Source organism: Pseudonaja textilis, chromosome 2 (genome assembly GCF_049901715.1).
Source record: "Pseudonaja textilis isolate UNSWEBS1 chromosome 2, rPseTex1.2, whole genome shotgun sequence".
NCBI classification, from domain to species: domain Eukaryota; kingdom Metazoa; phylum Chordata; class Lepidosauria; order Squamata; family Elapidae; genus Pseudonaja; species Pseudonaja textilis.
The window spans coordinates 38,685,248-38,698,822 of record NC_141991.1 but is presented as its reverse complement, the minus strand read 5'-3'; the positions used below and the strand labels follow the sequence as shown (position 1 = coordinate 38,698,822).

Genomic DNA, 13,575 nt, shown 5'->3' with positions numbered 1-13,575 from the left:
CTAGTTTGGTCTGCAAGAAAACAACCCAGTCAGAAAGCATCAAGGACCCTTAATTTCATCCCTGAGCTACAAATATCCTCCTTTATTTGTAGATCAAATTTGTGCTAATCTGAGATTTGCTAATTCTGTGCTCTAAACCAGAGGTCGCCAACCTTTTGGACCTCAGAGACCACCAAACTCATAATTTTAAATCTCGTGAATCACTAATATGAATTTTGACTGATGGAAGCTTGCTGACATTGGTGGGAAAATTGGTCCCATATTCTTGAGCTGCAGTAGTCACAGGACTGGCCCTTTCATCATCCCGGAGTACCTCCTCTAGTTCATGGCAGGCTGGTGCACCTGGGTGGAGGAGCAGCTGCTCTGGGATGATGAAAGGGCCAGTCTTGTGACTACTGCAGCTCTGGAATATGGGACCGACTTTCCCACCAATGTCAGCAAGCCACCCCGGGGCGGATTTCCCTCCCTCACCATTGGTCTTACCTTCTAGTTCCACTTCACATGGCTCTACTCAAGGTAAAGTTTGCACTCGGCTGAAGGGTGGGGGCCAGCAGGTGAGCACGCCATGTGGGCAGTGCAGCCTGGTTTAATTGCTTTGGGGGGAGTGCTTTGGGGGGGGGGACATTTCTCTGTGGACCACCGGTTGGTGACCACTGCTCTAAACAGTTCCATGAGCTGAGTTCCATGCAGGACTTACTTTAAGCATCACAGGTTTTTCTTCTTCTTTATCAATCGGGATATTTGTGCTGTGAACCCAGGTATTTGTACATAGATGCCTAAGCCTGACGTAAGAGTTCCTGAAAGGACCAGATACATTTTCATTAAAGAGATTCCAGATGTACAAATCTGTCGCAATTTCTCAAGATGTTCGTGGAAAAATAAAATAAAATGAACTTGTCAAACAATCAATGTTTATGGCATGGTAGTGAAGGAAGCTGAATTGAAACCACCAGGCATTCTGCATTAAAAAGATTCTTTCAAAAGTAAATTAAAAAAAAATTAAGCTGGAATATCTGTCCCAAGTAATATTGGCGGCATCTGTCTGAATCTGAAAATCACTGATAAAGTTGTAGATTTAAATTTGCTTCTGGAACATCTTGCTCTTACTTTTTAAGCATCACCTCACTTTTTAAGAGCCCATTCAAATGCCCAGTTCATACCATGGAATTAATGGATTATGGAAAATGTTTCATTTCTACCTGCTCTGAACACATTTCATAAAACATTGTTTTAAGTACAAAACTGCTGATTCAAGCATGAAATTAAGTACTGTGAGCTTAGAAAGAGCTCTTCAAATATTAGCAGTTAGAAACTGTTCAGAATATTCTATTTCATGCCAATGAAATATTACACTTGAAACAGTTTGAAATGAAACTAGTTTAGTAGCCCTTTTAAAAAAATATTCACCCCTTTGGCCCATGTGTCACTTGTTTATTTACTAAGAATAAGACTAGATTCAGAACTCTTAATGTATTTTTTGACCAAAATTTACATATATTTCTGGTAGGGAAACATGAAATTTGCAATGAATTGCTTTGGCCCAACCGCAATTCCTTTCCTGATGAAGCTACTAAATAGTTTCTTATTGGATGATGTCAAACACAAAGTAGGATTCTTCATCTGTTCCACAGAGTTCTGCTATTTAACTTTTACAACCTAGCATCAAGATGCATCAAGGAAGGCCTTATTAATACAGAGAGGGCTCACTGAAGGTCTCAAATCTTCCCATAGTTCATGGAATATGGACCAGTTGGCAGTCCTTTTCAATGGTAGCCTTTGTGCTTTGGAGCACTTTTATCCTGCAGGTACATTTGGCATTGACTTTCCTTGCATATTGCAAGGCCTAAGACTATAGGCTCAAGCATTCCTTTGAAGATCAGATGTGGCTAATTGTTATTATTTCATCGTTGTAACGTTTGATGTTTTTTGCTTTGCTATATATTAAGCTGCAATGAACAGGGTGGTTTACAATCTTTTTTAAAAAGGATCATATAAATAGAATCTTGAGTTGAAATTTATTCAATTTATTTCTACTAAAATGCTGTTCTCTGTGATGATGTGCCTGGGTAAATCACCTCAGACACACACATTTCTTCATTATTCTTAGCATCATACCTCGGGACTAAGCTGTCTCCTCCTCTCAGTGTGGTGGGATCAAGCTCAAAGATGGAAGAAATGTCATTTCCTTCAGGCACAGAGACTAAAGAGTATGCCATCTTTTCTGAAGTATTATGAAGTCCCCTTCTGTCTGCATCCTGGTCAGGATCCAGCTGTGGAGAGAAATTCAAATCAGACAAAATTGCAAAGACAATTTTTCAGATTCTATGATAAGGTACTATGCATAAACTCAGTCTTGGATTTCATGCTTCCGATTCAAGCATAGACATAGAAACCATATAATACTACATGTCATTAGCTCTCAGGATTTAATCAATCTTGTACAAAAGCTACCATCAAGCTCAGTTGCTTCTAAAACCTTGACTAAGGGCATATCTTGTGCTAAAGCATAATACATTTTGCTTCTATTTGGCTTCATGGGATAAATGATATCAGTGAATAAAGCATGGCTTGTTTCAGAATAATAAAATATATCATGCTATTGTTTGCTTACAAACTACAACTTAGGTTAGGCATAATGTGGTAATACGTTAATGGATGCATATAGTTTATGATTGCAAAGCTTACTCCTGGCTTCCTTTCTTTTCTGTTCTACCCTTATTGACCTTTAAAATCATCAATCAATCTTTATGACTTCAAAACAAAAAGTGCTAAAAAGGAAAATGAAGATCTGACAAAAAGCATCAAGCTCACATGTCTACAAAAATTACTCTAACATTTACAACAAACCATAGCTTAATACATGTGTTTACAGCAATTAAGAAATCATCACATGAGCTAGGTTTAAAAACATCTAATAGCCCTTAAATAATGGTCAAAGATTAATAGGTATCAATATTAATTTTATTGGTATTTATGTGGCATTATTATTATGGATGCAAATTATACAGTAAAACCACAGAATCACATTTTAATTAGAAAGCATAGATTTTTGGGAGAGTAAGAAACAAAGGAAAATATCAAAATTGTATTCTGAAACAATAACGGTTAGAAAGCTGGATTACAGTGCAGCAATAATATAGTAAAAATCAATATTTTTCCAGTTCTGTGATGATGTCTGAAAAAGGTTCTATGGTAGCACATAGACAAAATGAGTAAGTACAAGTAGATCATCCACATGTCATAAGATAATACGGAGTATGTCCTCCATATGTCATAAGAGGCTATTCCTGAACCTCTTCATTTTTCATCAAGGAATTGTCTGGGGAAAATGTTAACCTCAACAAACCACATGAATTTTCATGCAAATTAATACAATTAGTACAAAACATAATGAATGGATTAGATATGTTAAAGCTGGAAGTACTTCACCAAAATAAAAGATACGTGCATATATCAGCTGTGCTGGATACTTCCCAGCATTCCTGCGAAACACAGAGTTTGGTAGAAGATATATGATTCAAATGACAGGCAACTATAGAGACTGAATGACAGAAATGAAGGGAAGGGAAAAAACAGTCTCTTACAAAAAGCAGAACGACATGTTCTTTGGAAAGACTATTGATCATCCTTTGCAGCCATTAGTTTAAGCAAAATTACTAGAAATACATGTGTACACATAGAATTATTTATACATTTGGACAGTCCACAGAATAAATAGTATGGAAAGTTGAAAAACATGAAGATGGAAATGACAAACCACTTTATATTTTGTCAGGATAACTGCATGGATGTGTCTAACGAGGATTGCTCAATTTAAAGCATACCTTTACATTTCTCTTACTCTAATTTTGCCCTCTGATGGAGAAAAGCAAGTAATGAAAAACAGCAGTTTGACAGAAGATACTTATCAGTGATAGGTTTTGTGCAATAGATGATCATTTGTTGATTCGATTTGTTGTCCAAGAGTCATTGATTCTTCATTTCCAGGGTACTGAGTTATTTTTCTACATGTAAAATCTCCCTTACCATCTAACTTGACTCCTGGTAACTACCCAGAATAATTTTCTTGGGAAAAGGGCAGTTTGCCATTACTATGCTACAGATGTTTGTTCAGTTTAGGTTATTATCAACAGCTTAGAGGTTTCCTGGTGCTCATCCATCCAAGTACCAATACTATAATAGTATAATCTTTTATAGCTTTTCTGAAAAGCTATAGTTAAATTTGGCTATGTTCTGTCACTATCACCAAATTAAAATAATATGTAGGCAAATTTGACCATTTTAATATTTTATCTCTCAAGAAACAGCTAATGAAGACTGTGTTTGTTTATCTACGCTGGCCGCCTATTCAATCTTTTCTGGATTTACCAAATAGATGACATGACAATAATCAGCAAACATTCCATTCACTTTCCTGGAGCTATTATTTCCTATTGTTTAGGAAGATAATAATTTAGGAAAACGTTGTTTAAGTCAAAACCCAGAAGTTGATATAATTCAGGGTGGCCACAATAAAAATAAATTTGCTTACTTAGATGTCTAAAATTATCATTGGCCAGTTTTCAATATCCATTAGTCACAATACTTAATATTGTAACACCAAAATCTTCCCTCTACAACATTTGCAGCCTTGATTTGTCCCCCTGCTTCCAATAAATATCATATCAGGATATTCCAATAAATATCATACCAAATTCAAATTGCTGGGTAACCAGTAGGGATTTGCCCCTGTTACATCTGTGGCAGTTTCCTTATAGACTCCCATTAGAAATTGAAAAGCCACACAAAGGCCATAATTAGACCAAAATTCAGAGACAGGAGATGAAACACATTGATTCCCTCAACAGCTTCCCTTCCTGTTATCACAGTAATCTGAACATTGGTCAACATTGACTTTTTAATTAAGGGTTTTCTTCCCTTCCCTTTCTAAAGACTGACATTCCTGATTATCTTCCAGAAAGTCAGGAACAAAGTCACAAGCAGTTAAAAGATAAAAAAAGCCAACTGGACTTCTCCCATCTCAAAATCTAAATACTGTAGTGAAATATATTTGTTGTATAAATATTGCACCCTTAGAAAGCTCCATGCTATGTAATTCACCCATAAAAATCAAAGCAGACACCCAAAAAGTTTGAAAGGAAAAATCTGAGACATATAAGATCATTTCAAAAATAGTTATCAACAAAATTATATGGGATATGTGAATATCTCAATTCATTCATATAGTGGAAAGATGTGACCATTTTTTTCAATACTGGTTTCTATTAATAGAAGGTATATCCAAGCAGTAGTAACAAAAAAGTCATTGGCATAGATTTTAGCACATTTTCACAATTTCTTTCAAAGAAATGCCAGTGGTTCTTTCCAAATAACACATCAGCTTTTTAATCATTTGCAACTCTTGATGGTTACCTGACAAATGTGCCTGTAATTTGGAACATGAGAAATCAGATTGTTATGGGAAAGTTTCATAAGAGGATTTCTCGTGATACATACCTCAGCTGCTAAGTAATGTCCAGTAGCAAGATGTTTAAACCGAAAAAGGCTATTCCAATAGCCTGCACCACCACGGCAAGGATCATGTTGTACTACCTATAAAGTAATAATAATTCTTGAGAATTGCCTTTTTGAATAGTATTTGTCATTTCTCCTTAAGCAGATAGGATTGTCAACAAAATGCCCAAAAATAGTACTCTAGAAAAAGAAAAGGGAATAACAAACCAAGATCTTATTTAAATTATCTACAAAACATTAGCTAGAAAACCAAGGGGATAATCGGACTCATCCAAAAATAACTGGTTACTTCAACTTATTTATAATGTTATATTTCTCTATGGAAAATATACCTGAAAAATGAGAAGGTATACTTTATAAATCAAGAATATTCAATAGTTGTGCACCGTTGCTTTCAGTGAGGAGTGGCAAATTTGTGCCCTGTGAATAGTGGAAAACATTACAATTGAAATACAGCTGAATGCTGGATCCAGCTTGCTAAAAATTCTTTCCAGACCTAGCAGAGATCTTGAGATTATCCATATGTATTCTGAAGGCCTGTGGGAATTGAGTGAGTAGATGGTAAAAACTGATATTTTTGCGGTCTCTTACAAACAGCTGGGTGTTATGGTAATTCCACCAAGCTCAGAATTCTTAATGTAGCCTTTTATAGACTTAAAATTTAATTAAATCAAACATTTTTAATCACTTTGGAGTTTAAATTTTTTATTGCTTAATAAAGATGGAAACATTCACAAGCCCAAATTTGGTTGTATTTGCTGGGTGAATTCTTCAGTCTGTTTAAAAGAAATGTTTACTGTCTGTAGAGATTCTCAGTCATCGAGGTCATGGTTGTCCCAAAGGTGCTTTTTCAAGAGGCAACTGGACTTTTTGGTTTTTCTTTGAAGATGTTTTGCTTCTCATCCAAGAAGCTTCTTCAACTTTGACTGAACGCAAATGTCTAGCTGTCTGCAAGAAGTATAAATCCTTCCATTCTCCATCATCCAGTCAGAGCTGAAGAAGCTTCTTGGATGATAAGTGAAACATCTTCAAAGAAAAACCAGAAAATCCAGTTGCCTTTTGAAAAAGCAGCTTTTGGGACAGAAATATTTACTGAATGACTCCAGAGATATAACATATATATTGATAGGAACACTCATAGTATTTCTGGACAAGGGGGAAATGACCAGCTGTGCTTCCACTTGTTTTCTAAATTTGTCCAGGTTCTATATTAGGCATGGGAAAATTATCATTATAGGGCTTTTTAATAGAGCTTTGTATTGTATAATAATACAATCTTTTTTCTGGAAAAAGACTAAGATAATACAGTGATTTCTCAAAATATCTTATAGTCTTAAGAAAACCTTAATAAAGAATATATCCTTTAAAAGAAAAAAAAGAACTAAACTAAAATATGCAAGCTAATTTTAATAAATCATTTGTCTTGTCAAAGTTCACCTTTTATGCTGGATTGTTATTCTATGCAGCTTTTTCCAATATATGCTTGGAGCAGATGGCGACGATAGCTGCAATCCCCATGTTGGCTTTGTGAGATTTTTCAGTGTGTGTGTGTATGTGTTGGGGGGCTTTGTTAACTATTGTGTGGTTGATTTTATTTTAAAGAAAGAAGAGACTCTGCTAATATTAGAGTTGCTTTCACATGGAGTAGAAAGAATTCTATTTGAGCACTATGTTCCCATACATTACAAAGCATTACATCAGAGATAGGCAATCTATGATCCCAAGACCACCGACAGGCTCTGCATTACTTTTCTTCTGCAGTCCCTGGGATCCAAATTGTCTGGAATTGATAACAACTTTTTGTACTGAACAAAAGCCACAGGTACAGTGTTCTAGAAACTAGATCTACTTGATATGAAATGGTCTCCTCCTTTATAACAATGTCCCATCATTGCAGCCCTTCCCATTTCCCCTAAATATTTGTATTGCTCTAAAATGTTGCTCTATCTTGCAATAATTGCCATTCATAGTGAGATGCTTTCAAGGATCTCTTAAAGAAAGTGTGTAAATAATAAAAGGGTGAATTTTTTTTTTGTAACACACAGTACAGTGATACTGGTTAAAATGATCATGGCTGCATTCATAGAAGATTAATTGTTGCGGTCTTTTTGTGGAATCTTAAACCAATCAGATAATTGTATAAAAACAAACGTTATTTTGTTTTATTGCAATTAAAGTAATTTCAAGCAAAACCACTTCTAATAATAGGAAGAACTATTGTTTGCTTTGGAAAACATCAATGTTTTATTTTCCATTGCTCAACAGCAACACACTGTGTGAACATCCAGCTGTAGAATAAAGAGCACCAAGAAAACAACCAAAACTTAAATCTGAATTTCCTTTTATTCATTGGGAGCAGAAATATGATAATCAAGAACAGAGCGACCTGTGTTTCAACACAGCTTTCAGCTTTTCATCAAGGATTGAAATTCTCAATGTAGGAATACTCATTAGAAAGCCACATTAGCTATTTTTAATATCATCTTTACCTCAACTTCCCACAGAGCTTTTGAGCTAGTTGCAGAAGTGGCTGACTGCCTCCCAGTAGTTCTCAGAAAAACATGTTGCTTCTTTCGATGTTCATCACAAGTAAGAAATTTCTCCTGCTCTGCATGGAACAACCGTACCACATCCCCCTGTGAGGACAATGAAAGATCAATCAATAGACGTTTCAGTTGTGTTTTTGTGAAAAACCTAGTGATGAGGTATATCTTTCAACTTACTCCTTTTAGAATATCATCCTTATTGTCACTCCATTTCATAAAAAGAACTATTTTCCAGCTTGTATTGCAATTCACTGAATTTACCTACAAAAATAGAATGCCACAGATAAAACAAGAATACAAAGACACACCATGATGCACAATTAATTGTCCCTCTTGACAATTCTGCGGAAAACTAAATGGCACATCAGTTATTTCTAACTCTCATGAGCTCTTAACTTACCTCATTGCAGCCCGGGTTATCCACTAGTTGATGGCTACTGGCATGCAAAGGTTGGCCAGCATTAACAGGATTTAACACTACCTTGTCCCCAATCACCACCTGTAAAACAAGGTTTCCATTTCATTTTCATTTATCTTTACAAAGGCAATATTTTATAAAGCTACTATTACTGGAACTGACTGCAAATTTATGTGGAAATGAACGTCATTAGATTTAGGGTATCAAAAGTATTAAGAAAATAAAGTAACATTTAAAGTAAAAGTAACATTAAGCATGACATTCAACCTTGTTTTGACATCTTCCATGTGCTTTTATTCACATAAACCAAGATCATCTTTATAAAGTATCCTCAATAATCACACCATCTAAGATTAGGAAGGCTGGTGATTGGAGAGAAACTTTGAGGATGGTGATATACAGAGACTTTAGGGAATTCCCTCTCTAGCTTCAGTCTTTCTAATTCTTTCAAGCATTGGCAAAGTTGAGTGTACTCTTTTTATTTTGATATACCACAATTTTTGGTATACATGAATTGAATGAGTTGCTGAAGAATGGCACAAATAAGTTATTTAAAATAAATTGAGTAAATTTAATAGGGAGAGTAATTAAATGCATTAAATAACAAATGAATAATGCTTGTGTTGCATTAGATAGCCATGGTGAACAGAAAGAACAGAAAGAGTTCTTTGGAGCTTTGAGGCTAATATGTATTGCAATAAATAAATGATCATTGATGGAAACTAAAATATCCAGCACAGTTCTTAAGTGAACAGAATGACATTATATTCTCAATCATTCAAAATCTAAACAGTTATTATTCTACTCTTTAAAAATATTTCTTGCCTTCAGAACATTTGTTTCTATAATAATTTTCTTTCTCTCATGCTCAATTGTTTTATAGGAAGGCATGGAGAAGAAGGACTGCATTATATAAACAATGCATTTAATTAATTACAAGAAAGTATGTGATGAAGAAAATGTTTAACATTTCATATTGCAAACCATTTTCCCTGGCAGTTCTGTCAACTTACACTATCTCCTATAGAACGCAGTTTGTAGAAGGGTTGTATATAAAACCAGGAACCTTCATTGCCAGCCTCGTCTAGTGTCACTCTCATAGCATTCTTCTCTAGCAGAGCTGGAAGTCTCTTATTTACTGTTAAATATTTGTTGCTTTTTAAATGCAGAAGCTGGAAAGAAAGAAAAGCAACAACAAATTAAAATTGTTGTGCCTACTGCAATAATTATTCACAAGGTTGACATTTTATATAGATTATCATTTGATGATAATCACTATGATGTACATAGTGGTTAGGTATCACAAGTAATGGGGTAATGTAAGAAATCATCACCTTTTGGCATATGCAGCAATGTCACCCAAAGCATGGCTTAACAACTGGTTACTGTTTGAAGTAGAAATGTAATTTATTGATGCTTTTAAAATTCCTGTACTGTTCATATTATAATACAGAATGATATGCAACAGTTGAGCATTCTACCCATAATTTTCTACTGTTCCAGCAATATTTCCCAGTTTAGGAAGAAGTTTATTGAAGACTTGTATAGTTATTTCAAGGCTTGTTGAAACTTGTATAGTTACATTCCAGGTTTCCTAACAATTTTCATGACATAGCAAGAACTTTAAACTGGATTTTTCTTTTTATGTGACTCTCTCAAAGTATTTAAAGAATGTTTCAGTCTTAAATAAATATTTAGGTAATGGAAGTATGATGAAGATATGATGTTGACAATGGGAAATAAGTCAAGTTTGAGCACCAATCGGGCTTCCTGTACCAATAAAGCCAGATGTGGAACTTGGAAAAATCATAATCTCTAAAAGCTTCTACCGGACATTAATTTTATCAAAGGAAAAATAAAATAAAATTGGGAGCCCCCTCCTCTCTCACAAATGGCATTTCAGCCACTGCAGACAACTACATTCTGACATTGGAACCTGAATATTTAGTTAGCCAGTTTATTTGATGAAACAGAGCAAGGGTCTAGAAGAATAGGAATATCCCATAGGTATCCTGTAGATGTTCAAACAGATCACCCCCCAAAGCCCTAATTCTGTGTTACAATTCTTCTTCTTTGTTGTCAACACGCAGACTATGGGGCAAAAAAAGGCAACAGATAGGAGTGGGTGCTTCCTATCACCACAAAAGACAGACCTCTCTCCTAAAATCTTAATGCTACTAAGAGGACACAGAAATAGGTGTTTTAAGGATGACATAGGCTGAAGACTTTGTCATGGAAGTCTATGGTTTTCCCAGTTACAATGTATGGCTGTGAAAGCTGGGCCATAAGGAAGGCTGAGCACCAAAGAATTGAGGCCTTTGAACTATGGTGCTGGGGAAGACTCGGACTGCAAGGCGATCAAAGAGGTCAGTCCTAGAGGAGATCAATCCTGACTGCTCTTTAGAAGGCCAGATCCTGAAGATGAAACTCAGATACTTTGGCCACCTAATGAGAAGGAAGGATTCACTGGAGAAGAGCCTAATGCTGGGAACAGTTGAGAGCAAAAGAAGAAGGGGACAGCAAGAATGAGGTGGCTGGATGGAGTCACTAGATCATAAATAGACACCGGGGGATGGTAGAGGACAGGAAGGCCTGGAAGAACAGTGTCCATGGGGTCGCAATGGGTCAGACATGACTTCATGACGAACAACAACAAGTCTGAAGACTTAACTTATGCTGGGGAAACCTGTAACATCTCAAAAGTTGTTGAATGAGATCCCTCACCTTTGGTCACACAAGCAGAGGCTGCTGGTTGTTGGATGTCAGCAACACCTTGAGAACCAAAGGTTTCTCATTCTGACTGAACTGCTAACTAGGATATAATCTCTGAACAAATAAGAATAGCAATACTAATTCATTTTTTTCTTGGTTTCCATAGACATTTTAAAACCAGAATTTTCAGAAATATCATTTTGCGTTTTTCTCTAGGCTGGTTTGAAAATAATTTAAATTACTGTACTATACAAGACTTACTGAAGACACGTCTTACCTGAATAACATTACCATATTGGATAACTGTACCAAGCAGCTTCCTATTTTCTGTCTCGTTCTGCTTTTTTTCCAAATCTGCAGCATGCTAAGTTTAATAAAGAAACAAAAGATTCGCTATTGAGCAAGGATGGGAAAATATGCAATAAGTTGCTTTTTAAAATGAAAAATGTTATAAACAATACTTCAATTTCCCCTCCTCCTCCCAAAAATCATTGCATAACTGAATTCAACAACACTTAAGAGTTCACCCACTGAACTCATACTTGTAACTCATGACTAACTAAAACATTCTAAATATAATTAATCCCCTCAGAATAGGCTAAACTCCAATGGATCCAACTCCATTCTCAAGTATCAAAGCTTCTGTTGCTGTGTAAAATTGGACTGCTCCACTATAATTCCACTCCTATTCCTGGCTTTTGAAATTCATATTTTGAAATGCCTGCTTTCAGCCATTGGTTGCTTTCTAACCCAAGTCAGAAATGTTGGCTCATTTTATTGGTTTTTGGATTTTAATAGATTATAAAGATGAAGGGAAGTGGAAGGGAAAGGGAAGAGGAAGAGAAGTAAAAGGAAGTACGGAGCAGGGGAAAGAAAAATATAAATGGAAACAAAGACATGTACTAAAAATCAGTCATAGATGATAAATTTAGGTTAACTTTCAGATTCATATCAGAAACAGCAGTGAAATTTCTTTCTAAACCTCACATTCATTCTGAGGTTTACAAACAGTTTATATAAGTCTATAAGGACAGAACAATTATTACATCCATATTTACTCATATACAACTAAAAATATAACATTAGAAATGAAATAGCCTATATAAGCATGCGGATTAATCCAAAATATTCCAACCATGGTGGGATTCAATTTTTTTTACTACTGGTTCTGTGGGCATGGTTTGTTGAGCGTGGCAGGGGAAGGATACTGTAAAATCTCCAATCAGAGGTGATATTTGCCGGTTCTCCGAACTCAAAATTTCCACTACTGGTTCTCCAGAACTGGTCAGAACCTGCTGAATACCACCTCTGATTCCAACCCATTTTAGAACTCCTCCCATAAACACAGACAGAATTTAAAATTTTGGACAGAGTACAAATCCAAAATAATTACTTATGTATTATATTTCTAATCTGCCCAGAAGAACTTTGGCTGGTGTACAACGTCAAACAATAAATTATCACATCTAAAGTAATTTCAAGAAAAAAAATGAACCACAGAAGAAAAACAAAAATAAAATCCCAAGAAGCTGTAGAGCAAATTTCATAGTAAATTAAAGCCCTATTTTTAGAAATAAGTTACCTTTCTTCTGCTAGATAATAGTAAGACAAAAATTGCATTTCAAGTATACCAGTAGTTCTACAAGCTGACCACAAGATGCTGCTGAAAATAATGACATTCATTGCAGACTTGGAAGAATATTTTAAATCCCACCATACAAATGGAAGGAAAGGATGGACAGGAAAAAATATAAAGACCAAAATGGCATTTACTGCAATGTCAGTAAGGTTTCTATGTAGATTCTAATACTAAGTAAACATCAAAATCCAAGAAGCCATGGTGGTACAGTGGTTAGAATGCAGTATTGCAGGCTAACTCAGAGTTAGATCTTGACTGGCTCAAGGTTGACTCAGCCTTCCACCCTTCCGAGGTCAGTAAAATGAAGACCCAGATTGTTGGGGGCAATATACTGACTCTGTAAATCGCTTAGAATCGCTTAAAAACAGTATATAAGTGTAAGTGCTATTGTTATTGCTAAAATTTGTGTTTGTTAAAACATGGTCGACACCCCCTGGATGCTTCCCACCACCACCAACATAAATACAGTTTTAATTTTCAATACTGTATAGTAAATCCTAATATCACCCATCCAATAAAAATGCTGAATATGAAAAGAAACTGGTATCTTCCAACAAAGGAGCTCAGTTTGGACCACATCTGCCATAAACACAGCAACCAAGATCAGATCATTTAATGTCATTGTCATACTGACTGCCCTCTACACTAGTGAGTTCTGTAATTCTATCACAAGAATTATTCATAAGATCAACAACTTCCAACAATGTTACCTCAGAAGGATACTTCATACTTCAAATTGGGATCAT

The 13,575-nt window shown here is 35.5% G+C and overlaps 1 protein-coding gene across 5 annotated transcripts in view; it reads right to left on the bottom strand.

Moving 5' to 3' along the window:
- The window catches only part of ITPR1 (inositol 1,4,5-trisphosphate receptor type 1), a 245,219-nt gene that overhangs the window by 142,737 nt on the left and 88,907 nt on the right, over positions 1-13,575 (bottom strand). For all 5 annotated transcript variants that reach the window (XM_087923707.1, XM_087923703.1, XM_087923705.1 and 2 more), the window contains 8 exons: positions 11,468-11,554; positions 9,492-9,650; positions 8,461-8,559; positions 8,238-8,321; positions 8,004-8,150; positions 5,497-5,592; positions 2,116-2,270; positions 698-797 (listed from right to left, as the gene is read on the bottom strand). In XM_087923707.1, coding sequence (XP_087779833.1) covers positions 698-797; positions 2,116-2,270; positions 5,497-5,592; positions 8,004-8,150; positions 8,238-8,321; positions 8,461-8,559; positions 9,492-9,650; positions 11,468-11,554 — 927 coding nt within the window. The remainder of the gene's footprint in view (positions 1-697; positions 798-2,115; positions 2,271-5,496; positions 5,593-8,003; positions 8,151-8,237; positions 8,322-8,460; positions 8,560-9,491; positions 9,651-11,467; positions 11,555-13,575) is intronic.